Below are 14,799 nucleotides of genomic sequence, written 5' to 3'. Positions count from 1 at the left end.
TTTCTTGGTAACATAGTTTTGCACTTAAAAAAAATGGAGTAAGGAAAGAAAATTACTTGCAGAAAATATGAATGATTTTTGCTTTTCAAAATATGTTTACAAGTGCTGACAAATAAGTAGTGGAGTCTTTGTAATCATGTTAAAGTACACTTATTAAATTATATAAGTATCTAATAGCATATTGACGGGCATGAGTGCAGACTCATTGGAGATACAGAGGTGATGTACAGTAAAGTTGCAATAACTTCAAGCTTATTTTGAGTGTTTCTTTTGATAGTTAAGTGGTTCTTGAATAGTTTTGAAGTAAATGAGGGCTATAGATGCACAGAGAATGTAAAGATTATCTCAGATAGATACTTTGTTATATTGCTGAGATATGGAACAGCTAAATAGTGTATGGGGGCACAGCTTATTACATTAATTCTAGGGAAAAGTCTGTAGAAGTAATAAAAATAAATTGGTAAAAACAAAAAAGTGATTAATAGTTAGGGTTTTTTTATTTTGAAAGTTTAATCTTTTCTTTTTTTTCCCTCTCTTTTAATCTAAGCTTATTGCAGAAGAATTCTGTCTAAAAACATTTTCAAAGTGTGGAGTACAGCCTATGCCAGGTAAATGAAATGTAACATGAGGCTTTTCATGTGTTTACAATAACCAAACCTAATTATGCTAGAAATTTGTGTAGATAAGAGATAATAAATTGGGATGACTGTAGGCTAAATTTACCCTTGAGGAAATATACTTTAAATTGCATGATATATGGCCATATGTTACAGTTTTTGATAAATTAATAAAATGTCTCCTCCTTGTCTGTTATATTTAAAGAAAATCTGGCTTGAAAGCTGTGTCATATGCTTGACTGGTAACTGAGAACACTACAAAATTTAGGTGTAAATATTTCTGTAAAATATTTTTCTTTGAGAAATACTTTATAGTCTAAAATTTTCTTAAAGTAAATTAATGTGAAGTCAAGTAGTTTATTAAGGATGAGTTTTTTTAAACTATGACCATTGTCAGAATATCTGTAGGAGTATGGATGTGATTATATAATTATTCACACACCTATATCTGTGTTAGAGGGAAACTGTTTTTCCTTGTAGAATGAATTCAGAATGGATTTCTGAAATCATTGGAAGTTATTTAAGATGTGAGAAGTATATTGCTTTTTAAACATAGTGCTTGGCATGTTTTATTCCACTTTGAGTTTGATTAAATTAATAAAAATAAATACCGTACTATAAAAATGAGTCGGTATTCACTGAAAGTGGTGTATGGCATTGTTTTTGCAGGAAGGCCAGCTATATTTAGTCCTCAAAATTTAAAAAATTTTTTGCAGTGCTGGGCATTGAGCTCAAGCCCTCATCCAAGTGCTCTACCAGATAGCTATATGTCTAGCCTCATTTAACCCTTTATAAAGACCTTTAAAGTGCAGAGGCTGTTGCTTTCCAGGAGATTAACTCACTCTATAAACAGAATCCACAGCTGATTGAAGCTGGATGTGGTGGTGCACACCTATAATCTCAGGTAATTGAGAGGGTGAGGCAGGAGATCACAAGTTCAAGGTCAGTCTGGGCAATTTAGCCAGCCCATGTCTTAATATAAAAAAGAAATCCATAGGTTCAACCCTTAGTCCTACAAAAGAGGAAGGAGTTGACACAGCAATAGAGTCAGCATGATCTCCTGGCAGGCAAGCTTTGTAAGAAGTCAAATTTTTTGAAAAAAAAAGTCAAATCTTAATCAAAAGTCTTATTGTCACAAAAGCCAGAAACACCCATTATTAGTACATTCTTTCCGCATGGATAAAGGAATTAGAAAGTTATATAAGAAGAACTAGATGAATGAAATGTTTAATAAATAGTCCAGGGCTAAAACAGAATAGTATTTCTGATAGACTTAATAAATTTCTTTTTATTGTTATTCTTACAAGGTTTTTGTTGTTGTTGTTTTGTTTTTTGGCTTTTTTTGAGACTTGGTAACTCTATAATTCAGGCCGGCTTTCAACTCACTATGTAGTCCAGGCTGATCTCAAACCTACAGCAATCCTCCTGCCTCAGCCTCTTGAGTCCTGGGATTACAGAAGTGTGCATCAAGCCCAGCTAGTAATAAATTTCTTTTAGGTGCCAGCCCCCTGCATTAAACTTCATGCTAGAGTTTAGCTTTGACACAATGCCTGAGAAATACTCAAAATTCAGAAAAATAATTCTTTCTATTCTCTAGAATGTACATGAAAACTGTTCATATCTGTCATTTTTATGATTTTGTACCTTCAGCCCATTTTCTGGCATACACAATATTCATTTACTTGTTTTAATATAATTAGCCAAGTTATAATATTGTGACTTTGTGTATTTATGTTCTAATTTGATCTTATGGTTGAATTCTCTAATTTGATCATGTGATTGAATTTCTTACACGTCCTAGTTTCTGGGTTAGGATGTGTCTGTAGTATGTTTGGAAAACCTTATGACACATTGTATTGCATATCATCAGTTTAAATTGTTTCTGTATCTCTAAAATGTCAACCAAATGGGTGATATTGTTTGTATTTTACATGAGCTTGCTAAATTATATGACTACTGTGTTCATTGTTAAAAAAAAAAGTTTTAAAAAAATTATCCAGATTTTAACACAGCTACATTTGATGTATTTTTTTTCTGTGATGACAGTATGCATGAAGACTTTGAATTGGGATCATGTTATAACCAGTTATATTTTTAATTCACACTATTATAAGATGTTTTCTAATATACTTAAATTTTCTTGGATATGAATTTAATGATAATATTTCATTATGAACTACCAGGTAAATTTTTTTCTCCTTTCCCCTCCTAAAAAGGAAGAATAGTGTTTGGAAAAGATTGATTTAACTTGATTTAATACATAAGATCCTGAGCTGGAGAGTGAGCTAGAAGAATAAGAAAGTAAGCTGCTACTCAAGCTGTTGGGGGAGTTTAAGCAAAGAGATTCCCTGGCAAATGTGGAAAATAGTCTTGATATAGATTGCCTTCCAGAAAGTTTGGCTGTTTTATATTTCTATCAGCAGTGTATAAAGTTACCTATTTTGTGGTACCCTTTGCTAACAAATGCTTTAAAATGTTTGTTTTTTAGTAGATCTATAGGTATAGATATCATTCAGACTAAATATGAATGAAAAAATTGCTCAGTGATGGAATTAATGTTTAACAGTTGCTCTGGAATTTTGTTTTGATTTTAAAAGTAATTTCTAAAATATTTTTTAAAATTTATTTTGACAGCTTTATTGATGTATACAATTTATAACTTAGAGTCTACAGTGTGATTTTTTTTGTTTGTTTTTTCCTGGTACCAGGGATTGAACCCAGGACCTTGCTCTTGCAAGGCAGGTGCGGTGCCACTGAGCTAAATCCCCAGCCCTACAATCTGATTTTTTTCAATGTATTCATATACATGTACAATGCAGTCAATTTTAGGGAAGTTTTTTCTTATATGAACAATTTCAGCATCTTAGAGGAGTTGGGTCTTGCTTCTTTCAAAAAATTGCTTCAGTGTAAAAAAGTTATGACACTGATTATATGCTAAGGACTGAATAAGATAATTGATGAAACATTTCAAATACTGTCAATGACTATGAAAACAAAAATGTGCTCTCTTGAAGAATTTTGAGGTAAAGATTTACTATAAAGAACTATTAGGAGAAAATCTTTGTGTCTTGTTGTGTAGTTAAAAGACCAGCTTCTGGACAAAGTTTGGCTTCTGTTGTGCCTGCTCAGAAAATCACAAAGCCTGCTGCTAAATATGGAGTACCTTTAACATATAAGAAACATGGAGATAAAAAATTACCTGAAAAGAAACCACTTCTAAAGCATAAACAGGTATGATCATGTTACAAATTGTGATTAGTAACAAATTCATTTTGACCTTATTTTATTGCAGCTCAGTTATCTTGATATTCATAGAATTGTTTTTAAGGAATATTGATGTTCTCACTTCATCATTTTCCTAAAACTGAGGAGCTTTACAGAAGTCATATGGAAACATTAAGTGGATATATTAAGTAAGTAGTTGGTGCAATAAAAAGAGTTATAAATGAAATCACTTTTGAACAATTTTCATAGAGCCATTTGGTTTTATGTATGAAAGATGTGAATACCTGTTCTATAGTTGCTAAAATTCTAAGAAAATTTGGTATTTAAGAATTCAGAATGAAATAAGTCAGAATCACTGAGCTGGAAAGAATGTGATCATATAGTTGATTTTGTCATATTTCAGTTGAAAAAAATTAAGGCCTGTAGCATTTAAGTGACATGCCCAAGAACACAGTGTTGGTTGTGGGAAACTTGACATTTTCTTCATGTTAATATTTGCATGCTTTGGTATATGGGACCTATTTTTTCTTAGACTACATGTACACATTCATATATATGTGTAGGGGACAGGGGAAGGGGACGTTACCAGAACCTCTGCAGTTAGTCCTGGTCTCCTGCGAGCCACGGCAGCACACGGCGAATTACAGGAAAGGTAGAAAAATGAGACTGAGAAGAAGCTGAGCTTTGGGTCTGATCAGTGCTGCTCTGGGCAGCAAAGACAAAAGCCTCCAGCTTACCGCACCTTTTATTCAGTACATCGGGAGAAACAAATGTAACAAATGACTTGCAGAGAGTTCAATAGTTCACATTGGGATAAACAAGGTGTGACGGAAGGCTTGCAGAGAGTTCAGTACATCTCCGGCAAACAAGATGTTAATCAGTCCAAGAACAATGAGGAACTGAGCAGATGTTTGTTCTCCCAGGATGTTTCTTGTCCTGGAGAATCACAGCATCACTGGATCACTGAAGTCTCAGTTGTGACCGGAGGCCAAACTGGAGTTATTCTGTAGCTGGGCTGTAGGCAAGAGAACTAGGCTAACCAAATGATTTATCCCTAGAATTATGTAGCATTGCTCCCAACATATATGTACAGATACTTTTTGGGGGGCCAGTACCAGGGATCGAACTTGGGACCTTGTGCTTGCAAGGCAGGCGGTGGCACCACTGAGCTAAATCCCTGGCCCTTGTATGTACAGATACATAGTTATATACATTGTTATAAGGTGAACTTCATAGTATGGAGAATCAGTCACTGGTTAAAATCGGTCATAAAATTTTTAAAAACAATTACTATAAATTAGTCTTCAAATAAGTTATGTAAGTCAGCATCAAGTCAGGAGACAAAAGTTACTCAATAATTTGAATAGGAAGACCAGTTGTGCCTATAATTTTATCTACTTGAAAGGCTGAGGCAGGAGGATCACAAGTTTAAGGACAGAGTGAGCAATTAGCAAGACCTTGACTCAAAAAATTTGAAAGGGCTGGGGTAGTGTTTGCATAGCATGCAAGAGACTCTGGGTCCAATCCTCAGTACCACAAAATAATAATAATAGAAATAACAATAATAATAATAATGATTGGAACAGGGAAAATTTAATGTAAGTACCATAATTAACTACTTTAATGGAATTAACTTTTAAAGGTATAAAGAGAATGCCAAAGAATATATTTTAGGAATAGCAGATACAAGATACAGCTGTTACTCATAGTCCTGATCCAGAGTAACCAAAGAAGAAACAATTTCTGAGGTTCCCTGACCCTATCCTTAATGCTGACATTAAGACCTTACTGGGTAGAGTATGACTTAGCCCACTGGATGGTGTATTTCACTGAGCTGCCACAGTCTGGGTCTGGCAAACAGGAAACTCTCTACCCGTAAACTGATGAAACTCCTTGGGAAACTGCCTGGAGTGTCAGTAAAAGGTACAGAATGGAAAACTATGTGGAGAGCTGTTGAACTCACCAGGAAGTCTTTTGGGTTGTGGGTACAATTAGCTTGGTACTATAAGTTGTTTTTCTTTCTGGTTTTCCTCATATGTCACTGGCTGCTTCTTCTCAGTGGCAAGTTTCTCCTCATCTCCCTCATCTCTAAATGCTAAAGGACCCATTCCTTGGTTATCATCCCCTCTTATTACCCATTCTCACTCTAGTTGACAACATCTAGAAGCTGACTCCCACATTTAAGTCTCCAGCTTAGATTCTGTTATGGTTTAGATTTAAAATGTCCCCCAAAAGTCTTTTGTTCAGAGGTGAGATGTTTGAAAGGTGATTGGCTCATGGAAGTACTATACTTATCAGTGGATTAATCCATGGATGAGTTCATAACTGAATGTGCTCTTAGGAGGTAGGGCCTAGTCAGAAGAGAGGACAGGATTTAGAAGGGTATATTTTGTCCCTGGCTCCTTCCTCTCTGTCCTTCCTAGCTGTTAAAGGCTAAGCAGCTCTCTTCTGCCATCCCCTTCACCATGTTATTTCTGCCATGGAGCCAGCTGACTAGAAACTGTAACCCAAATAAGTCTCTCCTCCTTTAAGTTATGGATGTTAGGTATTTTGCCCCAGTGTCTGGAAAGTGGCTAATACAGAAAATCAATACCAGGAGTGAGGTATGGTTGTGACTGTACCTGACCATGTGGGTCAGAAGCCTTTGGAACTGGTTTGTGGGAGGAGTTTGGAAATGTTTGGAGAAGCCCTAGAATGCTGTAAGACAAGCTTGATGGGAGATTGCTTGGATTTTAAAAGGCCAAAATGAAATGATAATAAGAATTTGGACAGGAAAGGCTAGGCTCATGAAGTTTCAGATAGGAATGAGCATCATAACAGAAACTGGACTAGAGGTCATGTGTATTTCATTCTGGCAAAGCATTTGTCTACGTTTTGCTTATGTCCTAAAACTTTGTGTAAGGCTTCTTAAAGGTGGTAGACTACAGTAAGTCCCTAACTTGCAAATGAGTTTCATTCCAGAATTGTTCCTAAGTCAGATTTGTTCATAAGCCAACAAAGTGAGTCTTATACAGTACTCTTGTGAAAGTTCGCAACTGAAATGTTTGTAAATCAGGGACTTAGTGTAATTAATATGGTGGAGGAAATTTCCAGGCAGCCCAATGTTCAAGCTGTGGTATGAGTACTGCTGGCTGTTTTTAGCCAGTGAGAAACAGGAGGAAAAAAAGCAAACCCAAATAATTTGAAGCATGGCCAGAAAAGAAATGTAAAGTTGGGACAAAGGACAGCATGTTTGCTGAAAAGATTAACATTAAAAAGAAACCAAATACTTTCCATGAAGACAGTAAGAAAGAGGGCTTGAAGACACTTCAGGAATCAGCCAGTGCCTACCATTACTTGCTTACAGGTGCACAAATGTAAACCTTTCATTTGAGAAGATAACCTCCAGAACCCCTACTCAAGAAGGACTACCTAAGAATTGGTTCTCTTGGATTCATTTCACTGTGCTCAAGCATCTAGGCACTCACCCTGCTACTGCTCAAGATGGCAGACAACCTTGGCATCAACTACATGGTGTTGATTTTTCAGACATGCAAAATGTAAAAGTTGTGGGGTCATGGAGGCTTCTACCCAGATTTCAAAAGAATGCCCAGAAGGCCAGGCAAAAATATGTGACAAGGTCATAGTCCCTACCAGGAGCCCGGGAGAGGGTGATGCATGAAGCTTTGAGAGTGAAGCCAAAAGTGCAGTGGAGACCCCAGGAATTTGGAAATGCCAGGAACATGGTATATCTGCCAAGAAAAGCTGCAGGCAGTAAGCAGGCAATGATGAAGCCAGACCAAGAGAGAAGCCATGTGGGCTGCAAACTGGCAAGGCTATAGAGGCAAGGCTGTCAAGCTCTTTCAAGCTCACATCTCACCAGAGCCCCTCCCAAGGGTTTTACATGAATATGCAAAACTTAATGTTTGCCCTGTGGGGTTTCAGCCTTTCTTTGGTCCTATTCCTTTCTACCCCTCAGTTTCTCCCTTTTGGAATGGGAATGGTAACGCTGTGGTACTTTATATTGGAAGTATTTGTTATGGCTTGAATCTAGATATCCCTCCATAGCCTCATGTGGTCATAAATGGGGCTTTTTAGAGGTGGATGGGATTAAGGATGTGATGCTGGGATTGAGGATGCCCCACCCTGTGTGTGAGTGGCACTAATCAATAGGCTTGCAGCCTAGATAGAATATAAAGAAACAGAAAGAAGAGCTGCTATTGCTGCTGCTTTGCTACTTTGCTGCTTTGCTGCCTTCTGTCTGCCATCCCATGGACTGTTTCTCCTCTCTGATGCCCCTCTGCCTGCCACCTTGTCTTGGAACCAGCCGACTATGGACTGAAACCTCTGTGAACTGTGAGCTGAAATAAACCTTTCCTCCTTTAACTTTGAGTGTCTGGTGTTTTGGACTTGAACTTTTTGGAAGTGCTGAAACTGTTAAAACTCTGGTGACTTTTTTTTGGTACTGGGGATTGAGCTCGGGTCCTTATGCTTGCAAGGCAGGTGGCGGAACCATTGAGCTAAATCCCTTGGCCTAAAACTCTGGTGACTCTTATAGATGGACTAAATGCATTGTACATGAGATGGATTTGAGTCTTTTGGGGGATGGGGTGGAATGATGTGGTTTACATCTAAAATGTCCCTCCCAAAGCCTCATATGTTCAGAACTGGGACTTTTGAGGGGATGATTGGATCCTAGGGAGCACTGTATCAGTGGAATAATGTGCTGATGAGTTCATACCTGAGTGTCCTATTATGGGTTAGGGCCTGGCCAGAAGAGGGAGCAGGACCCGGAAGGGTATACTCCTGTCCCCAGCTCCTCCTCTCTTGCTCTCCTTGCTGACTGGAATAGTATAAGCAGCTGTCCTTTGCCATGCCCTTCACCATGCTGTTTTTGCCTTTGATCTAGTTGATTTTGGACTAAACCCAGTGGAAACTGAGCCACATAAACCTCTCCTCTAAATTGTAGGTGTCAGGCATTTTGTCCCAGTGTTGGGAAAGTGACTAATACCAATCCCATACTCATACCATCTTAACATCTCCAATTAGATTTCTATTTGGCACCTCATAATTAACATAGATAAAACATGAACTCCTGTGTCAGTCCTCTTCCCAAATTGATCTTCCTTATTTTGGTAAATGGCAATTCCATTCTTCCATTTATTCATATCAAAAGCTTTTAGGATCATTGACTACTCTTTCAGCATCACATCCTGTCAACCCTGCCTTCAGAATACATTCACAGTCTACTTATTATGTCTCTTTATTTCTGTTGACACATTGGTCCTAGCCACCCTCATTTGTCACAGGTTATAATACTGATCTGAGTAGTTTATTACTTGCAAACCTACCACCTTCAGTCTGTTCTGATCTAGGCAGCCAGATTGTTGTACTCTCCTGCTTGAAACTATCCAGTCGTTTTCATTCAAGATAAAAGCTGGACTTCTTATGGTGGCCCACAAAGCCCTGTGATAGCCTCATTAACTCTCCAAGTCTCATTTTCTGTTTCTCCCTTTCTTGTCTGGGGCCAGCCATGCTAAACTTCAAACATGGCAAGGACTTAATCTGTAAAAATGTTTGTGTTTGCAATTTTTCTTTCATGTCTGCTCAAAACTCACGTTCCAAATAGAGCCTTTCTTCATCACACTATATCAAATAACAGTCATTTATCCACCTCACCCCACATTTGTGGTCAACTGTATTCTGCTCTATTTTTCTTCAAAACAGTATAACTGTATAATTTACGTTATATTTATTTGTTTATTATCATTTTTCTTTGTTATGGTGTATAAACCCCATGAAGGTAAAAATTTTTGTCATTGTTTCCTGGCAAATTATTTCTGACATATTTCCTAGTAAGTAATAGGCACTCAATAAGTACTGAATAAGTGAATGAATGAATGGTAACTTAGACATCAAATTACTTGTCACTCCTGAACATTCGGAGATACTTGAGATCAAACCCAGGAACACTCTACCACTGAGCTGTATCTCCATCCCTTTTTATTTGAGACAGGATCTCGCACACTTGTGATCCTCCTGCCTCAACCTCCCAAGTAGCTAAGATTACAGGACTGTATCAGCCAAAAATTTTAATGGCACTCAGTTAAAATATTTTGTCATTTTTTTATTAAATTGAAAACTATTAAAAAGTAAAACCTGGTAAGAAAATAGTAGTTAGCTTTCTTGAGCACACTGGAATGTATCTTTATTCTATAAGGAGAGCAGCAGGCGGAAAGGCACTTTCTTTAGTTAAAAAGACAAATAGTTTGCTAAGGTCAGATGTAGCACTGAAGACATTAAAAGTTAATATAATTCTTTTAACTGTCTATTGTAAGGTAGAAGCTCCTATCTGAAGATCCTTAGAGACAAGCTTATTGAAATAAAAAACATGTAAAGTATGTCCATGTAGAAAACATTTAGCGGCAAAGTACTGCCTTACCAAATAAATGACATATTCATTCTTATATATTGAAGACCTGGCAGGATTTGGACCTTTATTCATTGCACCAATCTCCCATGATGCTCCTAGATTCTGAGTCTTAGCTAAATTGGACTTCTCACTAGTTAATGACTATACTCTCTATGCACTTTTTTCCTTCTTTGTTTTTTTTTCATCCTCTACCCAGTCTTCCTTTCTAAATATTCTTTTTGTTGATTCTTCTGTGCAGGCACAAGTCACATTAATACTGTACTTAATTTTCTAGCCCGTGGTAGGTAAAATGGAGAACGTACTTCTGCCTTCAAATCTTATAGTCCAACTAGAGAGAAAAAGCCTTGGGGATGAAAGGAGCAAGTTGTGTGATGAGTGCTCCATTTTAACTTAGAGATTAGTAAATAGAATGTTGACATCATGGCTAGGCACTGCCACAGTGGCAGTGATGGTACCCCTAAGGCAGGTTGGAAACACCGCCAAATACTTTTTCCCTCTGTAATACCCTTCTTAATTGTTTCTTAATTGTCCTTTTCCTTCTTTCACTTAAAAAAGCAGGAAAATAATTTCTTCCTTATCTGAACCCCTTCAACATCTTAGATGTCTCTTTTTAATGGTATTTTTCTTAGAATAGTAACTAGCTGATGTTAGGAACCAAGTTTCACATATCTTTGCACAAAGTAAGTAGCTAGTAAGTGTCTCTGTTTTTAAAACTGAGAGAATAAATGAATTGCAGTCAGCGAATATCCTTTATATTTCAACAATACTAAAAGGGATAAGAGGCCAAACAAAATTGTTGCTTTTAGGCACAAACAGAAGGCCAGCATCTTTGAGATTTTATTCTTAGTGCTTTAGAATATCTACTTCAATGTGAGGTAATGGAGAGAAAGCTGTAGAACTTTTGAAATTGATTCTTTAAGAATGTATTTGATTTTGAGAGACTTGATTCCTATTAAACCTACTTAGTTCTTTAAAGTTATTTAAGTAGTAAAAATATGCTCTGTAATTTTTTCTGTGAACCATATGTTTCAATAAATTTGCTATCATTCTAGTACACTTTTGACAATTTCATATAGTAAAAGAAGAAAGAAACATTCCCAATATCTAAATAGTTAATTTAGCTTAATTTTGTTGTGGGCCCATTTAATTTTTATTCAAATGTACATTGCCTTTTTGTCTGTGAGTATGGTACTGGGAATTGAACCCAGGGCCTTTGCACTGACTTACATCCCAAGCCACTTTAAAAAAAATTTTTTTCCCCCTTTGGTTTTTTGAGACAGGGTCTCACATTGTAGATCGGGCTGGCCTTGAATTCACTATCTAGCCCAGACTGGCCTCAAACTCACAGTGATCCTCCTGCCTCAGCCTCCTAAGTGCTGGGATTACAGGTGTGAATTTTGAAGGCCGTATGCAGTGGCACTCAGTCAGCTCATGGCTATGCACAGTGGGCACTGCTGGAAGTTCAGGCCTGGGAAGGAGGAGGCTCTGATTTCATTACTAATTAGCTGTACATCTAGTCCCGGGAATTTTTTTCACCTACATCATCTTTTAAGTGAAGAATCTTACTTACCCAGCTCTCACCATCACCTGGATGATTCTGTATCCCAGGACTTATCCGTATAACCTAATGGTGATCAAAGTACAGTAATGAGCTACAATTCACTTTTTCTCTAAAATAAAACTGAAAACAGGTTCCAGGCATGGCTTTGGGTCAACAGGAGAGCCTCACTGGATTAGTGAAAATTTTTGTGCACCAAAAAGAAATGTTTTATGTTAGCCTGGGCCACCTTGGTACAGGCAATATATCATTTTTGCTTGATATCTGTTTAGTTGAGTTGAATTTAACTTCTGACTGCCATGTTACTGGCTGTAAAATTCATCAAGAGAACTTAATTATGTTAATGTAGATTGCTGGGCCCCAGTCTTTACAAATGACAATGCAGTTGACTTGCTGTGGGCCCAGGAATTTTAATGTTAGCAAGCCTTGTTGGTTATGCTGTGGACTCCATGCTGCTGTAATACTGTGCTCAGGTGTAAAAACACACCTCCCTCCTCAGGTTTGCATTTCCTCCTTCCTTTGTCTTGAACACAGAATGATGCCAAAGAAAATGAAGCGTACCAAGAATGGGAAGGTGGAGACAGTTGATGGGGCTCCCATCTTAAATTATAATAGCCCCCATAGTCTCCTTGAAAGTTTAATCTCACTTCAAGTCAGACTTCTTTCAAGGAATTCTGGGAGAAGCCCTTCTTCATTCAGAGGGATGACCCTGCACTGGCCACACATAACCAGTCCCTCTTCAGGCTAATAGATTTGAAGAATCTGTGCAGCCAGAGTAAGTATTATGCAAGAGACAGGAATGTCTGCCAGTGTGTCAATAAAGATGGCAAAGTGCATTTTCTTTAGCTGAAAACAGATTTTGATCAGAAAAGGTCAGTAATCCAGTTTCTTGGGAGACTTAAGGATGAACTCTGGAGACTACAGGAGAGACTAGAATGTTACTTTGGCTTGTAGGTTGGCTCAGATGTGTATATAACCTCCATAGGATCTCAGGGCTTACCTTCCCATTATGACAATGTGGAGATATTTATCCTGCAGCTGGAGAGAAAGAAGCACTGCCAGCTCTATCCATCAACAGTGGCCCTGGCAATGTGAGTACAGTGTGGTGGCCGATGCCCAGCTTGGTGCTACAATGGATGATTTCATGTGGAAGCCAGGTGATTTGTTGTACTTTCCCAGAGGGACCATTCATCAAGTGGACACTCCTCTAGGGCTGGCCCACTCCATTCACATGACCATCGGCATCTACCAGAACAACTCATGGAGAGGTTTCCTTTTGGACACCATTTCAGGGCTAGTGTAGAAGATGCCGCACAGAAGATGTAGAGTTATGGAGTGGAATACCTTAGCAACTGCTCATGGAGGTGGAAACCACAGCTGTTGCAACAAGATTAAGTGGCTTTATGAGGACTCTTCCAAAACAGCTGGAGGACACAAAAGGACTGCTTTCATCAGGCATGAAGAAGGGTTTTGTTATACATAGACTTCCTCCTTACCAAGCAGGAAATGGAGCAGAGCTGTCAACACCAGGTGGAAAGTTAACGAGGCTGGACAGAATAGTGAGACTGCAGTTTAAGACCACATCATCTTTCCAGTAGGGCCAGATCAGAATTTATCAGATGAAGCTCAAGAAAAGATATTGCATCTATCATTCTCTAAAGAATAGAAAAGAGACACAGATGATGGGAAATGAGGAGGAAATAGTCTCATGGACTTTGCTTTCCTTTGTCACATGTGGATGCCCTGAGGCAAATTTGGAACTGTTCAGCTATTTCTGTTAAGGACCTGAAATTTATTTCAGATGAGGAAAGGAAAGCTTGGTATTATCCCTCTGGACAGAGTATTGAATTCAAGTAGTTTAGTGCTTTTCTAGAATCAAATAGTTACTATTTTATATGCACGTATTTTTTAAAAAGGTAAGATGTAAGTGCTAGGTACCATTGTTTTGAGTCAACCCCCTGAGTAAGAGTAGTGACCACACGACCCAAGAAGAGGTCACCATGCCTTACCTGAGTATCTACTACTGTGAGATACCTGTATTGATGGGCATGTGAAAGAAAATACAATAAGTTATTAAGTGTCCCGGAATGTGACCAAACCATAATTTTGAAAGTTTATTTAATCTAGTGCAGAAAAGGCATAAGTCTAATTAATGTATCATGTAGAATTAAATGTCAAAAACATTTTGAGATAGGATCTTTCTAAGTCACTAAATTGCCCATGGTGCGCTTGAATAGCAATCCTGCCTAAACTTCCAAAGTGCTGGGATTATAAGCGTGCATCACCACACTTGGCTGATATGGCCTATATTTTTAATATACCCCTGAAAGTTTATGGGTAATTTTGTGTTCTGAAATATATTTTTACTTACTATTATATATGCTTTCTGTAAATTTGTATTATTATCAGTTGTCTTATATATTTCTTCGATATAAAATCAGTTTGGTTCTTATGAATATTTAAAAAATGTTCTGGATCAAATCTGTTTGGAAATATGTTTTCTTCTAAATAGAATTCAGAAAAATAAGAATTCAACATAAATTGATTTCATAGATAATTTTTGAGATGTTTATTCCAAGTTGCATTTACAAAATGTATCCATTTTTACATTTGAAATATGTACATGCCTAATATCTGGTTTCTCAAGAGATAAATCCACCATGGGTAGTGAAGGCATAGTTATCTTTTTGTCATTAGATCAATAAGAAATATACACTTGAGTGGACTTGCAGAAATTAAGTTTTCTTATTTATTGGCCATGTATTAGTCTGAGAGAATGGAGAGATTGGAACTCTTGGTAAGCTGAACTAATGTTATACAGAAGGTAATTCACTTTTAGGCAGGATTGTAGCTAAATGTGTAATTACTTTTTTCATGTGGCTAATAGAATCAGATGATATGTTGTGTTTCTTAATGTTACCTTCTTTTTCAGTTACTTTTTCTTCAGTATGCCAAATAGCATGCTGTGGAACTTTTGATTTCTATTA

At 37.4% G+C, this 14,799-nt stretch overlaps 1 protein-coding gene and 1 pseudogene across 9 annotated transcripts in view; both read left to right on the top strand.

Moving 5' to 3' along the window:
* Nek1 (NIMA related kinase 1) overlaps positions 1-14,799 on the top strand; it is a 182,049-nt gene that overhangs the window by 29,069 nt on the left and 138,181 nt on the right. For all 9 annotated transcript variants that reach the window (XM_021264929.2, XM_021264927.2, XM_087217007.1 and 6 more), the window contains exons 11-12: positions 548-608; positions 3,697-3,848. In XM_021264929.2, coding sequence (XP_021120588.2) covers positions 548-608; positions 3,697-3,848 — 213 coding nt within the window. The remainder of the gene's footprint in view (positions 1-547; positions 609-3,696; positions 3,849-14,799) is intronic.
* Positions 12,044-13,820, top strand: LOC106010017 (ribosomal oxygenase 2 pseudogene; annotated as a pseudogene).

This window comes from Heterocephalus glaber, unplaced genomic scaffold (assembly GCF_053883595.1).
Source record: "Heterocephalus glaber isolate CG9 unplaced genomic scaffold, H.glaber_assembly_v1.0 deba00001461, whole genome shotgun sequence".
Lineage (NCBI taxonomy): Eukaryota > Metazoa > Chordata > Mammalia > Rodentia > Bathyergidae > Heterocephalus > Heterocephalus glaber.
Note: the sequence above shows the minus strand (reverse complement) of the source record. Positions and strands in the feature narration are given on the sequence as shown.